General features: G+C 59.1%; 1 protein-coding gene across 1 annotated transcript in view; it reads right to left on the bottom strand.

The window, feature by feature from the left end:
* The window catches only part of RGS3 (regulator of G protein signaling 3), an 80,646-nt gene extending 64,964 nt beyond the window's left edge, over positions 1-15,682 (bottom strand). The window contains exons 1-8 of the mRNA XM_075439442.1: positions 15,598-15,682; positions 8,981-9,031; positions 6,709-6,767; positions 5,927-6,021; positions 4,964-5,032; positions 4,124-4,184; positions 2,340-2,430; positions 1,563-1,630 (exon numbers count right to left, since the gene is read on the bottom strand). Of these exons, the coding sequence (XP_075295557.1) occupies positions 1,563-1,630; positions 2,340-2,430; positions 4,124-4,184; positions 4,964-5,032; positions 5,927-6,021; positions 6,709-6,767; positions 8,981-9,031; positions 15,598-15,682 (579 nt within the window). The remainder of the gene's footprint in view (positions 1-1,562; positions 1,631-2,339; positions 2,431-4,123; positions 4,185-4,963; positions 5,033-5,926; positions 6,022-6,708; positions 6,768-8,980; positions 9,032-15,597) is intronic.
* Positions 15,683-16,152: the final 470 nt, after the last annotated feature.

The following is a 16,152-nucleotide window of genomic DNA, read 5'->3' as shown; positions in this document are numbered from 1 at the left end:
GGGGGGGGGGGGAAAAAAAGAAAAAAAGAAAAAGCAGAGTTTGTTTTCAGCAGCACAGACCCAGAGGATACGCATGTCCCGATGCGTTGTGCTCACAGAGTCACGGAGGGGGAAGCAGAGAGGTCAACTGAATTGCACTCACGGTGTAATTTTGGAATTAAAGACAAAGAGAGACTCTTAACCCAGCCAGCAGCGGGGCGCAAAGCAGCACTCGGCGAGTCTGCACTGTGCAGCCCCGACCGCCTGCGCTGCGGCACAAGCCCCGGGAGACGGGCTTGCAGTCGAGAAGAAAGCACCTTCCATGCTCCCACACGGGGATGGAAAAGGGAGGACAGGCTCAAGGGAAGGCAAACCCCGGGCTCCCTTGCAGGGCAGCTGGGGTGGCAGGGCCAGGGAGGCTGGCAGGGCGTGCGAGGAGCCCCGGCAGCGCGGTGCGGCCATCGTGGCACTGCCGGGGGCCGCTCCGGTCGCATTGTCCCAGCCCGCCGCGCCGCCGGGCTGGGGCTGGAAGGAGGACCGGTCTTCCTTCCCAGCCACCATCTTTCAAGTCAGTGGCGACTGCCGGAGAGGAAGGGAGGAGAGGGGCGCTGGCTTTGTTTGTCTTGCTCAATCCTACGCTTTAAAACAAATAACTGAAAATGCAGCTGAGGGAAGCAGCGAAGCGGAATTCGGCACAGATAAATCACTGGGCCGGCTGAGCCCAATTTCCGATGCAGGCCATGTGTTTGTGTTCCCATTTCCCATCCTTGCCTTGCCTATAAATCACTGCGGCTCCACCATGGGCCCTTCCCTTCTCAGAGCAAGCGGCCCTGAAAGGAGGAGGGGAGCAGATGCACCCGTCCATGGAGACGGCCAGGGGCTGACGCCGTGTGGCAGGCAGCCAGCCAGCCCCGTCCCCATCGCTCCCAGTCAGTGGCTGGTGCTTTGTCTCTGTGGCAATATACTGGAAAAACAGGAGGTTGTTGTACGGCAATGGGGAGCGAGTGTGGGGTTACTACCCACATCACCCACCTCCGCCAATCAGTGCTCAGTCGGGATAACTAATTGCCTATAAAGCCATGGTGCCAACAGGGAGACTGTCACAGTTCCTGCTCCTGCACCACCCTCACTCATACCCGGTCCCTCGGCTCATGTGAAACCCCCCCTTGCAGGCTGCGCTGCCAGCCGGCTCCCAACCCGACATCTTCGCAGCCCTGGTGGGTCACAGCCCTGTCACACCTACCTTCAGCTGCTCCATTCCCAACCCCACATCTTTGCAGCCCTGGTGGGTCACAGCCCTGTCACACCTACCTTCAGCTGCTCCATTCCCAACCCCACATCTTTGCAGCCCTGGTGGGTCACAGCCTTGTCACACCTACCTTCAGCTGCTCCATTCCCAACCCCACATCTTTGCAGCCCTGGTGGGTCACAGCCCTGTCACACCTACCTTCAGCTGCTCCATTCCCAACCCCACATCTTTGCAGCCCTGGTGGGTCACAGCCTTGTCACACCTACCTTCAGCTGCTCCATTCCCAACCCCACATCTTTGCAGCCCTGGTGGGTCACAGCCCTGTCACACCTACCTTCAGCTGCTCCATGGTCACAGCGTCCTGGCCTTCCTGCGCTGCACCCTGGCTTCCCAGCATCGGTTCTAAGGAAAAACAAAAAAAAAAAAAACCAAAAAAAAAGGAAAGACCACATCAGCCCAACAGCACACGTCTCCTCACAATCCCTCTCTCCCTTCACATTGCATCTGCACGCTATATATAAGATCTTTACATGTCATGGGCACATCTCCTCCAGGCTGAGGCAGCCCTGCTCGGCGCCAGCCTGGCCTCCTCTGCACCCCCTGGCAGCACAGCAGGACCAAGGCAGGAGAACAAGCTGCCCACCACCCTGCACAGACCCCAGCAGCCAAACAGAGCCCAGCGATGGGATCAGCCCCAAGTCCAAGAGGCAGGAATGAGCATGACGAAAGGCCAACCAAAAGATGGCTTGAACTTGTTACACCCATAAAAGATAAGAGACATTTTTTTTGAAAAAACAGAAGAGGGAGAGACATGGCTGCAACGCTGGGGTCCTCACAGAGCCCCAGCCAGCCACAGATAAGCAGGAGCGAGGGCTGAAGGGGAGAGCTTGGTGCCTGTGCAGAGCCTGCTGAACCAGTCAGCATCCCCCCCCACAGGGGTCTTTCGGGATGCCGGTGCCCACTGAGCATCACAGCGCTGAGCAGTGCCCATAGGGGCATCGGTGCCATGGGGCTGGGGGCTGCTCCTCGCCAGCACAGGGGCAGACACGAGGCTGACTCCTCTTCCAAACCTTGCCAACGCTCCCTGGGACGTCCCAGTGGGCAGACGCACCTCTGCCCTGCTTCAGCCGCCGCGCAGCCACCTTCAGGTGCTTCGTCCTGCCCAGGTCCTCCCCGAGGAGATAGTACCAGCCGCTGATCTCCTGGGTGGGAGGGAAGAAGCTGTCGATGCAGGGGCAGACACTCATCCCCATTTAACCCAGTCTGGTTTCCCACAGCCCCAGAGGGGTCCCATAGCAGGAGCTGCCCCAGGTCAGTACACAGAGGTTGCCCAGACATGTTTGCACATGGAGGCACAGCGATGAGCCCTTCTCTTAGGACACAGCAACAGCTAAAACTCCATCCCCCCTGCAAGGAAGGACCAAGCATCAAGTAACAAGCTTCTAGGTTTTTAGAGGCAGACAAGGTGCAGAAAACCAGCCAGTCTCCAGAAAAACTGTCCGTATCGCGTTGGTAGTGGCCAGCAGGCTCGCGGGCAGCACACGGCTCCAGCCTCAGCACCAGAGGAGGATGCCCAGACCAGCCCTCAGCAGCGCTGGGTGCTCCGCAGCACGGGTCCCTTTGCCCCTGCCCCACACCCGCGTGGCCAGGGCAGCGAAGGGGACAGAGGTGGCCTTGGCAATCGCTCACCTCTCTTCTAGGGAGCTGCTGCTGTCTCCACCGCTCCCTGGGCAGCCAGCAGAAGCCAGAGGGACCAACCACCCTGGACCAAGCCCAGGAGCCAGCTGAGGTTGCAGGAACCACGTTTCCAACAGCCAGAGGAAGGGGCCCGTTTTAAAATGAGTATTTTAAATCCACCATGAGGAAACTGAGGATAAGGGATGATGTTCAGCAGCAGCATGCAGCACCCAGAAGACAAGACCAGCCCATCTCAACCCCAGCTGAGCTCCCCGGTGGACCACAAACCTCCAGCAGCCTCCTCCCATCCCTGCCAGAGCAGGATGCTGTGCGTGGATGCTACACACATGAACCCTCCATCCTCTCCACATGCAATCACACCTTGTGAAACTCACTGCCAAAATCCGACAAGGAGGGAACACATCTGGGCAGGCCAAATATGACCAGAGAAGAGGCTTTTCCTGGGGAGAGCTGCGGTTTAGAGCCGCTCTGCCTAATTATCCTCACTGTTATAAAAAAGCGACATCTCCCTTGTCCAAACTCCAGAGGAGGCCGCGCTCAAGCTTCCTCTTACCCTCTTCTCAGGTCACTGCCACAAATAGCTCCTCCCTAACCTCTTGCTAGGGAGTAAATTTCCACCCCTTAGGTGGTGCATTAACACCTTCACAAACGCCTGCGAGCCCGCTGAGATACTCTGACGTGCCGACACCAGACCAGGGCCATCCAGGGACGAAATCCCCAACCACCGGCAGCAGGGATGAAACGGTTCTGTGTTTCAGGGGGTCGGCAGGAGTCGTTCCCAGCAGCAGCCTCGCAGGGTTCTTCAGAAAGGCAAACCCAGCTGATGTGCAAGCTGTGTTAGCAAGCAGCAGCCAGGCTGGGGCAGCAGCACCAGTCCTGCGACCAAACCCGCAGCAGACGGGCTGGATTCTGGCACAGCCCGAGACCTCTGCATTCGCCCTCTCCCCACCACCACCTCAGCTGCTGAAGCTCTGGCTGCTGAACACAGGGAACCAGGCAGATTCCTCCTCCTCGGAGTGCGTCCCCACCATCACACATCCCCGGGAATGGGACATGGGGACTCCCCGGGCACCTTCCAAGCACCTTTGTCCCACGGTGGGAGAAGCCTGCTGCTGCCCCGAGGGTGCACCACATCCACCCAGCGACCCGAGAGAGTCGGACCCCAGCCCCACACGCTGCACGCCGGCACGGAGGTACCTTGTCCAGGGTCAGGAGGGACTTCACGCCGAAGCTCATGCAGCCGATCAGCTCGCTCTGTCTGCAGAAGAGCCAGAGACCGTCAGAACACTCTTGCTGGTAACTCCCCGGAGAGCAGCTCCCCACACGCACCCCTTTGCGGGGACCTCGCAAACCTCCCTGCCCACGCCAGGAGCCAGGCGCAGCCCAGGATGTGCCTCCCTCGCCATGCTTTGAGCAAGCATGGTGTAACCACGCAGCCTGGCTGCAGCAGGGACAAGGATGAGCTGGGCTGAAGCATCCTGGTCATCTCCAGCCCACCCACCACTGGCAGGAGTTGGCTGAGGAGGCAGACGCCTGAGCAGGCAGCACAGCCCTCAAGGTGCAAGACTCCTTGTTGCTGGACTTTTCCCCTCACTGCATGGCCACCAGAGGTAGGGAAGGTCCTCAGCCCAGAGCCACGCTCCAGCCCCACTCGGCCTTTAGCCAGCGGTGCAGGCATGAGCAGCAGCAGCAGTTTTAAACGCTGGCCCGCTGATGGCTACCAAGCAGCAGCAAGGCGGACAGGGAGCGGCAAGGGCAGGATTTCCTCACCGCCAGCTGGCACGGAGCACGGTGCTCACCAGTACGGGCTGCCCAGGAGAACGACCCCGCCAGCAGGTCCCAGTCCCAGCCCCGCTGCTCAGCTCCCCCCTTTCACCGACCTGCAGCCTCCGGGCAGGGCAGCCCCAAGGCCAGGGGCAGCCCTCGAGGCCCCGGGTGCTGGGGGAGCTCACGTGGGGTGGCCAGAGTAGATGGCAGGCTCGCTGCCATGCCAGCCCCTCCTGAAAGGCATTGTACAGCAGGATGGCAGCCCCTTACCTGGAATTTCTCTCTCGGTTCCAGACCGTGACCAGCAGACGTTTCTGCTCGTCCTCCTCTTGCACTGGGCTGTAACAAGCAGAAGGGACAGCCCGTGAGCTTCCCCAGGAGCGCTCAGCAAGGGGCTGCCCTCGCAGCCACAGCCCCCTCGCCTTCCTCAGAGCCAGGTCTTCTCCTCCATCCTCTGCACGGAGCACTGCAGCATCACCCCAAACGACCCCCTCCTCATAGCAGCCACTGGCGCACTCATTCACCCCTTCCCGACAGACAACCGCAAAGGGATGCGACCTGTCCTGGGCAGGCACTGGGGACACCGCTCAGGTGCCTTAAGGGGAAAAAACAATCTTTCAGAGACACACACATCCAACAGCAAAGGGTAAATGCATGGAACAAGCCACATTTCATGCTCTGAAACAACCATCCTGTGTCAGACTAAATGCTGCGTGGGGACAGAGGGCTGACACAGAGTGGTCAGCTGGCAAGGACAAGCTCTGCGAAACACAACGAGCCGTACAGCTCCTCTCCCATGCAGAGACACGCTGTAGCCACAGGAAATCCTTTTACCTTCCTCACTCATACCGATGCCCATACTACTGCAGGCGCAAGGTCTAGGAAATGGAGTGCGTTTGCCCAACTCCTGCCCAGCAAGAAAGTCCAACTGTGCGGGAGTGCTGCTGCCATGCTGTGTGCTGACAGCTTTGTGAGCCTCCGCAGAGCTCTGCCCAAAAGTTCAAGGCATTTCAGCTATGAAAAACAGCAGAATAACGTCTGTCACTCCTCATCTCAGCAGCAGACCTGCTCATGCATGATGCGTGTTTATTACAGATCATAATGCAAAAGCGAACACGGGGTCTTGGCTTCGAGAGGGTGCCCCAGGACAGCGGCCACGTGGGTCCCCCACCGCTCAGTGTGACCACGCTGCTAACAGATGGGTCAGAGCTACCTCTGCCCTGGCATACTCACAAGAGAAAGTGCTCGTGGAAGACAGGATTTTTGCTGTCTGGCACCGTCTTCGTCTTTTGCCTGCATTTCCAGTCAGCATCTGGCACGATCGACATCTTTACGGAGGAAAACAAGCAGCGTGTTAGCACTCTCAAAGCAAGCACTGGCACATGGCTGCCAGCTCTGCCGCTGCCGTGGCAGGAGACCAGCACAGCCACTTTTATGGACGGCTAAGCCTCAAAGATCCAGCTGAGCCCGCGCTAACGGGTGGTTTAGATCACTTTACCCTATGCGTGTCACGTAATGGTGTTACAAAACTCCTCGGGGCAGGGGAGGGAGGGAAAAGAGCAGAAGAATCAAGGACTGAGGCAGGTGAACGTTGCTGGCTGGTCTTCGACCTGCAGCCCCCACGCAGGGGAGATGCTCCCTGCGCTGTGCACACCGCGGTGGGAGCAGCCTGCCAAGGGGACCTCCAGGAGAGCCCAGAGCCCCGGCTGTGCTGGCCACACGCTCCTCCCCCCCAGCCCGTGGGATGCTCTTGCAATGAACGGTTGACACAGCCCTTCGCAGGGTCCCATCCTCCACTTCCCTGGCTCCATGCAGACACCACACCAACAAAACCCGTGAGCCCTCCAGCACTGAGCAAGAGAGCAGCCACCTTCCTGCATGCTGTGGGTGCTCAGCCAGAGCAGGACAGAGGAGGAAAGGGAAAGAACAGGCAGCCCAGAGCATGCTTGGAAGAGTCAACCCCAAGAGCCCCAAGAAAGCCAAAGCTCCCCGAGCAAAGCCCCAGGAGAACCCACCTTCACATAGGAGTCACATGTCCGGTACTCCTTTCCTATCAGACCTTTTGCTTCCATGACTGGAAAAGAAGTGAAACAGTCAAGCCCCAAAGCGGCAGGGAAGGCATCCTCCTACACCACAAAGTGCCCCATCCTCGCAGGGCCGAACCCATCTCCAACCCTGCAAGGATCCAGCGCACATCTCCCCGGCAGCCTGGTCTCACTGGGCACCCACCACCAGGTGAAGGTGTTAATGATATTTTTTTCTTTAACACAACCATGCTATAAATACAAGCGTCTGTGGGTGAGGTTGGCAGCAGATGCAGTTCAGCGTCCGGATGGCAAATTGCTTTTTGTTTGCCTGACTTCACACAGTTCTGGGCTCCCTGCCCCGGAGCCAAATGTATCATCACATTAAATATCAACGGCCGCGTCCCGATGGCAGCCCGGCAGCAGGGACTCGGCATCGCACCGCTGCTGACAGCCGGGAGCCGTGTGCTTCCCAGCAGCGTGGCTGGAGGCAGCCTCTGTGCAGCAGAGTCCGGATAGCCCGGGACGGGCTGTCGGAGCAGGGCTAAGCTCACTCCTAACACGCCCAGCAAGGCAGCAGTGACCTTGCCTTAGTCAGACACACATACGTGTTCCTAAAAAGCACGGTCAATCTGACAAGAAACCCCAGTGCACAAGGGGAAAGGGGCTCTGCAAGACCCTCCGGTGCTCTGCGAAGCAGTTTGCAAGGTTCTTCCATGACAGGCTCCACTAAGCTTCCTGCTCAGGCCAGACCTGCTTGGGGTTTAAAGATGTTGGTGTGGAGAATGAAAAAGACAGATCATCTCGCTTCACCCAGCCTCCTCCTGCTCACAGTGACTACCCTGAACATCCAGCGTACACAGCAGGACATCAGGTCCCGGACCTCAGTGACCCTCACCTCTTTGCTGAACCATCTCCCTCTCCCCAGCCCCTCTTTTGGAGACGGCATCAGCACCAGACAGTGACCCGCACCCAGCTCATGCTGGGGCTGCTCCAAATGGAGGGATGTGGGGTAAGGCCTGTGCCAGACTCTCACAACCACACACAGCTTGGAGGGAGCCAGACAACCACATTTCCCTGCTGCTGTTTTTTCACAGAGCTTGCCTGCACCGCTGGAAAAGGGCAGCGAGCTGTCGCGGCTGCGGAGTGGAGAACAGGGGCTGCGTGTGGCTCAGCCTCACCGGGCTCAGGCCACCCTCTGCCCCCATTTCCTTACAACCAGGCAGGGGAGAGGCTGGGCTGCAAGGTGTTGCTCAAGAGAAAGTCTTCTCTACCCCTCCTGCCCTGCCAGGCAGGTCTCTGGGACAGGGGTGCTTTCCCCGACAGCGCTGGGAGTCCCGGGGCCCTGCTTCCTTTCACCCTACAGAGCCCAAGTCCAGGGCAGCAATGAGCCTGCTCCGCTCACAGGGAGGGGATTTTCACTCTGACCATTTCAAACTCTCAGCTTTTTCCTTGATTCTTTAACCACTAACGTATCACGAAGCCCTGATGAGACCCTGGTAGAAAGAGCTCTGTGCCAGGAGACCAATACACACACATCCTTCACTGGAGGAGCAATCCTAAGGGGCCCCCCAAGTGTCTCCGGAGAGGCGGCACCTAAAGAAAAGAGCTAGTCCTGACACCCACTCTGACCTTCCAAACACACGCCAGTAAAGCTGCAGTGCTACTTCCTTGGACCTGCCTCACGGCTGCGACGGAGCCGCTTTCCCAGGTGCTGCATCACCTTCCTGCCCCAGTACCCAGCAGTGGTGGCCAGGTCTGAGGCCCCAGAGAAAGAGCAGCATCTCTTGCCCTCAGTGTGACATGCCGTGGTGTGAGGGGCAACCACCCCAGCCTGGACCAGCAGAAACAATTTTGTATTTCTGGAGCTAAAAAAAATGCAGCATTTGGAGGTAACCGAACCATTTGGAAATCCTGGCAAATCTGGCAAATGGTTTTGGCCAATGTAAAAGACATTTCAGAGGAGACAAAGAATTTCAGATTTTCTTTTCCAAATTATATTTGTCTTTTTTTCTCTTCTCATGGAGTTAAAGCAAAAAACTTAATACAAGAAGATGCAAAACACACTATGGTCACCCGGAAATGAAGGTCTCCACAATTTTGGTTTGGCCTCTAAACCAAAGTGCCCCGAGTCGCACCACCGTACCACAGAGCGGCCAGGCAGCTCCAAAGGGCTTGACAGAAGGGCACGGGAGCGCCGTCCCCATCACGAGCCCACCACGGCTCTGGGGCCACCTCGCTGTGCTCCCAGGGAGATACTCACCATGCAGCACCAGGACCCGGCCCTGCACCTCGATGGACAGCTTCAGCTGGCCTAGAGGAAAGGAGAGGAGAGATGATGGAGGCAGGACTCGCCCGCCAGCCCCAGTGCTCGGCAGTGCCAGGACCCAGCAGCTCTGAGGCTCGCACAGGGCCAAACCCATCCTGCTTCCTCACCCTGGGGCCACGGCTTGGCGAACCAGGGGTACAGAGGCGGGAGGAAACATCTTCTGCTGCCGAGAAAGTCTCACGGCTCCAGATGCAAAAACATTCCGGGAAAACCTGACTACTGTTTTCTTAGCTGGTGGCAGAAGGCACGAGCCCACAGCAGAGGGGAAGTGGGAGCACCAAGATGAAACAGTCGCTGCGGGATGAATTAGCCCTCGTTTAACCGAGGGATGCAGCGTGCTCAGAGCCCCCCTCCAGCCAACTTCCCCTTTGCCTCTGCCCTGAGCTTCTGCGCGGGCAAGGGGCTCTCACCCCTGCCGAAGGTGACAGCAGGCCAAGCTGCAGACGGGCTGGACGCAGGCCAAGGGCAGCCGGTGCCTTTGGTGGCAGGAACACGCCAGCACGGGGTCAGCCAAGGCCACGGCACTGCCACGCTTCGTCCACCCGCTGCTGCGGGACCTCGCTCCACGCACGCCTCCTCCCCGCTTGCCCTACCGCGTGCCTCATCTGTCCGGAGCGGGGACATGGGAAAGCCTTGAAAATCCCTTCGCTGTCACACCCAGCAACGGGTCGTCATCGCCGGCGTTACCGAGCAGAGCAGACGCAGCGACCAGGACTAACCCAGCCCCCAGGAGCCAAGGCACAGCAAGAGCACCCACACGGCAGCCTCCCGCACCTCCTGGGGATCCCAGACAGTACGGGCTGGTGAGCAGACAGGTCATCTCCTAAAAGCAGGAGTCCATGCTTGTTTTAATCTAGGATTAAACAAGAATGGTTTCAGTCCTGTGTTTCGACACTGAATAATTGTCAGGTGGCCAGCGAGGCCAGGAGCAGCCAACCTCCTGGGAAGAGCAATGCTCCACCATCCTGCTGTCCCTCTGCGCAGAGCCTGGGGAGGGCTGGGACCGAGCAGGACCCCCGGCTCCCAGTGACGCAGCACCTCCGGGGAAGTGCCTGGCTCCCTGCACAGCAGCACCCAGAGCTTTTGATCGAGGACATGGTGGTAGGGGAGAGCCTTGAGGAGCTACATGAAAGAAACGTTACTTTGGAGCAGGTCTGGATGGAGATCCCCCTCGCTCCCAATGTGCTGGCTCACCCACAGCCATTCTCCAAGGCAGGAAGCAGGACCTGCCTGCCCGGGGTGGCCGGTCCCCGCTGCCAGCCCTGCCAAGCCTTGCAGGGGACCTGCTGCCCGTCGTCATCGCGAGCAGAGCGAGGAGATCAAAGCCATTAGCAGGCCAAAAGAGCAGACCTTAGTAAGAGCACAGGGGCGTCCACTTCTGTCCCTCAACAGGGCAGACAATAAAAGAGAAGAGAGCTCAAAGTGCCAAGATCTGACACCTGGAGCAAATGACAGGACCTTTGTTGGAGTAGAAGATTGATCCGAGTTGTCCGAGGAGGACCCAGGACCTGACCCTCTCCACAGGCAGCCCTTAAGAAGGAGACTTCTCCCCAGGTGGATCGGCACAGCACAGCAGCAAGAGCTCACCGTGGGACCGGTGGTCCCTCACAGCGGCTGCAAAGCCTGCCTGCACAAGCCAGCAGCCCAACGGGCAACATTTCTACCCACCAGTGCCTTTCATGCTACCTAAGGTGAGAGAGGAAGGGAGGACTCAGCAGAGAGAGGAGGTGGGAGGGATGGAGCCAGGAAAGGGTCCCACACACACAGGGAGCAGACCAGAATAACTCAGCTCAGCCTGAACACCCTCCTGGAGAACTGCTCTCAGCGTGGACTGTGCGGGCAGACCCAGCCTCCGTGCTCGAGAGCTCGTCTATCCGGGACAGAGTCAGCTGAACCCCGAGTACAAAGGCCAGGGGAGCCCAGACAGGCCCCCGAATCCCGAAACCCCTCTGCAGAGGCACAAGGACAACATGGGAGGATTGCTTCTAAAGAAAGAAGGAAGGAAGGAGCATCTCCAACATGCCCTTGGCTGGTGACAGGCGAAGGCACCACCTGCAAACACAGTGTCCACAACTGCCGCAGAACACACTGCCCGCTGTCCGCTCTGAAGCGGAGCGGAGAATAAAATCCAGCTCTTGCGCAGCTCCAAATCCAGCCTGCAGTTCCCACCGCCCTTCAGAACGCCTGTGCCAGGTCCCTGAGCTCCCACCTCCCGTCTGGAGCTGCAGTTTGTGGTTTTCAGCACTGCCTGGACCCGTCTGCCAGCAACTGATGCCCAGCACTGAAAACCCAGCCGGTCACAGACCCCGCGCAGGAGGACAGCACCCACGGGAGCCACGCGTGTAAACCCCTGCTGAGCGCGGGCACGGGCCCCATGGCGGCAGCTCTGCTCTGCCAGCGGACTTACAGTTATGCACTCGCTTTCCCACGCACTAGTGACCCTGCAGCAGTCCCAGAATCCATCCACAGTGCTGAGACTGGCACAGCGACGCAGCCAGGGGTGTGTGCCAGGGTCCGGGTGAAGCGCTGCCGGCTGCCAGCCCCCGGCTCGCTGGCCCCGCTCGGGCACGGAGGGCTCTGCCCCTCCGAACGCCTTCCCGAGGGCGTTCCCAGGGAGCAGCCGCCCGCCAGCCTGCAGAGGATGTGCAGATTTTAGGGGTGATGCAGGGTCTGAAATCTGTGTAGTTGTTCTAGACCAACCCTAAACTAAAAATTTCCCAATGCTTCCGGAGAATCAAAAGATTGAAAGGATCACTAGCACATTTCATTTAGTCCAAAGCAAAATAACCTGTTTTCACTTGTTTTCCAGCTTACTAAACCCATCAAACAAAATAAACTTGTAAACATCACTTACAGACATCTAAACCTCTTTCAGATTAAAAACCAACATTCCATTTTGCAGAAGACACACCCAAGGGCTTAGGTTCGCTGGGGTGGGGATACTTCATGGAATTGTTTAACCTGAAGCGATCCAGAGAACTCGTATCTCGTTTTTCACTCAAAAAAAAAAATGACAGAAAACTTTCAAACCTCTCTCCAGCTCACGTGTGTGTCCACATGCGCATCTGCACCGTTGTGTGCACGCGTGGAAATGCGTTTAGGGGACCTAATTAATGCTTACAAATATCTGCAGGGTGGGGGTCAGGAGGACGGGGCCAGACTCTTTGCAGTGGTGCCCAGAGACAGGACAAGGGCCAACGGGCACAAACTGGAGCAGAGGAAGCTCCAGCTGAACCCGAGGAAGAACTTCTTCCCTCTGAGGGTGCCGGAGCCCTGGCCCAGGCTGCCCAGGGAGGCTGTGGAATCTCCTTCTCTGGAGATATTCCAGCCCCGCCTGGACGCGGTGCTGTGCAGCCTGCTCTGGGTGACCCTGCTTGGGCAGGGGGTTGGGCTGGGGGACCCACAGAGGGCCCTGCCAACCCCAAACACTCTGAGATTCTGTGATTCTGTCTTTAGGTGCACGTACACACGTGCAAGCGAGAGCAAGGTGAGAGAGTAAAGACCAGAGCGAGGTGGGGTAAATCAGGACAGCTCTGTTGAAGCTAACACTGATTTACAACAGCGAGAATATCATCCCCCAGCTTCACCACGCCACACCAGCCTTCTGGACCGAGACTTTCACCCTCCTGCTATCTCCAGATCTCTGATGCTGTGGGAACTCTCTCCCGGTTTCACTGCTAGCATGTAACAACCGTCACGACACCAAAGCAAAATGCCCCCGTCTAACCAAGCGTGACGAGGAGTCAGCCCAGTAATGAACGGGCCCTGGGGAGGAGAAAGGAAGCTTTTGTGCTGGGTAATTCGGGGGGAGGAAGCTCTACGCCCAGCCCTGGCGTGGGGATGGCTGGGGCTGCTCAGCTCCCAGGGCAGCACCCGGGGCCAAGGCTTCCGCGCAAGGAGGCATCGGGTCAGACGGGACCGTGGCCTCGCGCTTCGTGGGCGTTAGCGCTGCTTCTGGTGCGGGGACGGTGCCCGTGGCCGCTGCGTCGCAAGCTACGCCAGCACCAAAGAGAGGAGGGCAGGGAGAAAATGGGCAGTGCTGCCTTTTTCAGAAGCACCACAAATTGGCCCCTAGCAGCAAGGATTTGGGAGTATCGGTGGGAAAGGTCCTCTCCTTCCCATGAGGAACAGATGACATTTCTCTCCTGGTGGATTTGCTCCCAAGTGTCTCCAAAGCACACGAAGGGACACACCGCACGCTGCAGCCAGCCCGTCTGACCCCGGAGCGGTCCCAGCCTGCTCACGGGGAGCACTCACTGCCTTTGCAGCAGTTCCAGTGCTTGCACGGGGCCGGGATCAGAGCGGGAAGCTGCCGTCGGAAGGAGCGGCCCCAGCCTGAGCTGGTGGAAGGGGTTTGCTGTACCAAGGTCTGCACTTGGACAGACCCGCTCAGCGGCAGCAGTCGCATTTTCTCAGACGCGTGGAGCAGTAACCTCCCTCCAGACCTGCCTGGGCAGAAACACAGCCCCTGTCCAGGCAAGCACTTGGGCTGCGTCTCCACCTCGCTCCCAGAGCAGAGGGTCGGAGAAACGTTATCCCCTGGGTTTACCTCTTTCTGGGCACAAACTGAGGCACAGGAAGTTCCGTCTGAACCCGAGGAAGAACTTCTTCCCTCTGAGGGTGACGGAGCCCTGGCACAGGCTGCCCAGGGAGGCTGTGGAGTCTCCTTCTCTGGAGATATTCCAGCCCCGCCTGGACAAGGTCCTGTGCAGCCTGCTGTAGGTGACCCTGCTTGGGCAGGAGGGTTGGACTAGATGACCCACAGAGGTCCCTTCCAACCCCTACTATTCTGTGATTCTGTGATAGATCCCCAGCATGAACTAAAGGAAACCGCTTCAGCAGAGAGGCCCTGACACCGCTTGTCCAGGTCACCTGTGTTCAATAAAGGCTCATATAGACAAAAGTACGAGAAGAGAAAGGCCAGAGGGAGAGTAAGGAGCAGACAGCTCGTCCCACAGCAGCACCCACCCGCAGCTCCCGAGTGCACAGGGAGCAGGGCTCAGCCAGGCTCGCAGGGCTGCAGCAGGGAGGGTGCCCAGGCCCGGTCCAGCTGGACCCCACGGGGCCAGGCGAGGTGATTCATGTCGATGAACAAAGCCGGCACAAGGAGAACAGGGCAAAACCGGGTATGAACCAGCACAAGCTGGTAGTCAAACAGGTTCCCACCCATGAGAGAAGTTTGCCAGGCTAGGGGAGGGGACAAGTGAATGGTGTCCTTTGGGAGCAGACCCGGCAGGCAGGAAAATCTGTTCCTTACTCACAATCTCTGACAAATGGAAAACATGGGTTTCTGCTCCTTAAACACTATTCTGATTTATTGTAGGAAAAAATGCAGGTTTTGCCCTGGCTGGGGCAGCCAAGAACCACCGGTGCACACGGCAGGGGGAATTCTGAGCAGAGGAAAGCAGTGTCAGACCACTGCCCGGGCGGGAGGTCCCCGTGGGCACAAGGCAGAGCACCCCAAGGCCACCATCTACAACCTCAGGGCTGGCACCAGCCCTTTCGAAGGCCCTCTCCTGGCTCGCACACATGGACAGAGCTGTGCTGGCCCTGCCATGGCTCTCCTGCTCAGAGCACGCACCTCCACATCTCACCAGCGATGGTCAACCCGCGGCTGCAGAGATGATGCTTGGCCCAGACATGGTCACAGAGCCAAGAGGCACCGCAAAACTCACACTAATTGGCACACATCAGTCCTACAGATAAAGACAGGAGGATCTCAGCTTCCAGGCTGTCCTGCCCAGTTTGGCACAAGCTGCAGGGGGAAGCAGCAGCATCCCTGGCTGCCCAGGGAAGGGACACCCTGCTCCACTCACACGAAACCCTCTCTGCTTCCCTGCAGCCTCTTTAACAGCCCAGCACAGCGCACGCCGCCTGCCCCGCTCGCCGAAACAAGCAGCAGCTTTGAAAGAAAACTGCTGCTTAAGAAGCAGCACCCAGCTTCCCTCTGCGCCAGACGGCTGCTGACAACCCCTCACACACCACAAGCATCAGCCGTGACATTTGCTGCCAAGCTCACCCGCTCACAGGACGGGTGTGCAGGGCTCGCAGCCCAGCCATCGCTGGGCCGGCTCCAGCCCGCACAGCCGAGCCACCGCTGCCCACGGGCTTCAAGGCCATGCAGCAAAACTGAGGCGGTCACAGAAAGACCCACAACGAGCAAAGAAGGAAATCAGGGCTCTGCCCTGACGAGGGCTGCAGCTCTGGCCAGCCCTAGACAGCAACCCCAGCTCGCGCCCATCCAGGAGGCAAAACGACTCGGGTATTCGGCGTAAGGCTGACCGCTGCAGCGCGTCTCGGCGGCTGCAGCTTGGTTTCAGGGCGCTCCGCGGTTCGCCAGCTGGATGGAGCCACGTATTATTCCCGCTCAGCGAGGCAGAAGCAAGCAGGCTGCCACTCCGCGTTCGTACCTTCGGGGAGCAGCTCCCCAGCCCACTCCTACCGCACCGGGCTGTGGCCATGACCTGCCACGGCTCCCCATGCCACGGCCACGGCCACAGCCCCCGGCACCACGCGCACCGCTGCTTCCCAGCCGCAGGCTCGGCGCTTACCGAAGGTGGTGAGGTAGAAGGAAGCTCCCAGGGGGTCAGCCTGGCGGGTGCACAGCGAGACTCTGTGCATGTTGCTGGGCTCCATGGCAGGACACCTCTAATTAGCCGGTAACCGGAGCCCTCCCTGCCTAGCCCAGGAACGCGGAGCGGCCGTGTCAGCGGGGAGCGACAGGCAGCCGTGCAGCCGGGTTTCCATGGGACACGCGTCCAACGGCCGCGTGTTTGAACGGCGCAGCTCCCATTGGCCCCGCGGATTTGAACAGGGACTGCACCTGCCTGAGCAAACAAGGCCCCAGCCCCGCAGCCACGGGCAGCAACGCGGGCAGCGTGCTGCCCTCCCCTGCGGACCCCAGACCCACGCCGCACCGTCCCACGGCCACGCACCAGGAACGAGCTCTGGGGAAAAGGGGGAAACGCCACGACATTTCCTCCCCTCCGCAGTGTGCCAGGCTGTCAGTCACTAATCCCTGTGACTGTTGGTGCTGTCGGGCTGGCTGGCACGGGCTCAGCTGCTCGGGGAACTGTGTCACCCACCGGAGCAACACGGGACAGCGG

This window comes from Opisthocomus hoazin, chromosome 19, assembly GCF_030867145.1.
Source record: "Opisthocomus hoazin isolate bOpiHoa1 chromosome 19, bOpiHoa1.hap1, whole genome shotgun sequence".
In the NCBI taxonomy this organism is placed as follows: domain Eukaryota; kingdom Metazoa; phylum Chordata; class Aves; order Opisthocomiformes; family Opisthocomidae; genus Opisthocomus; species Opisthocomus hoazin.
This window is presented reverse-complemented; position numbering and strand designations above follow the sequence as displayed.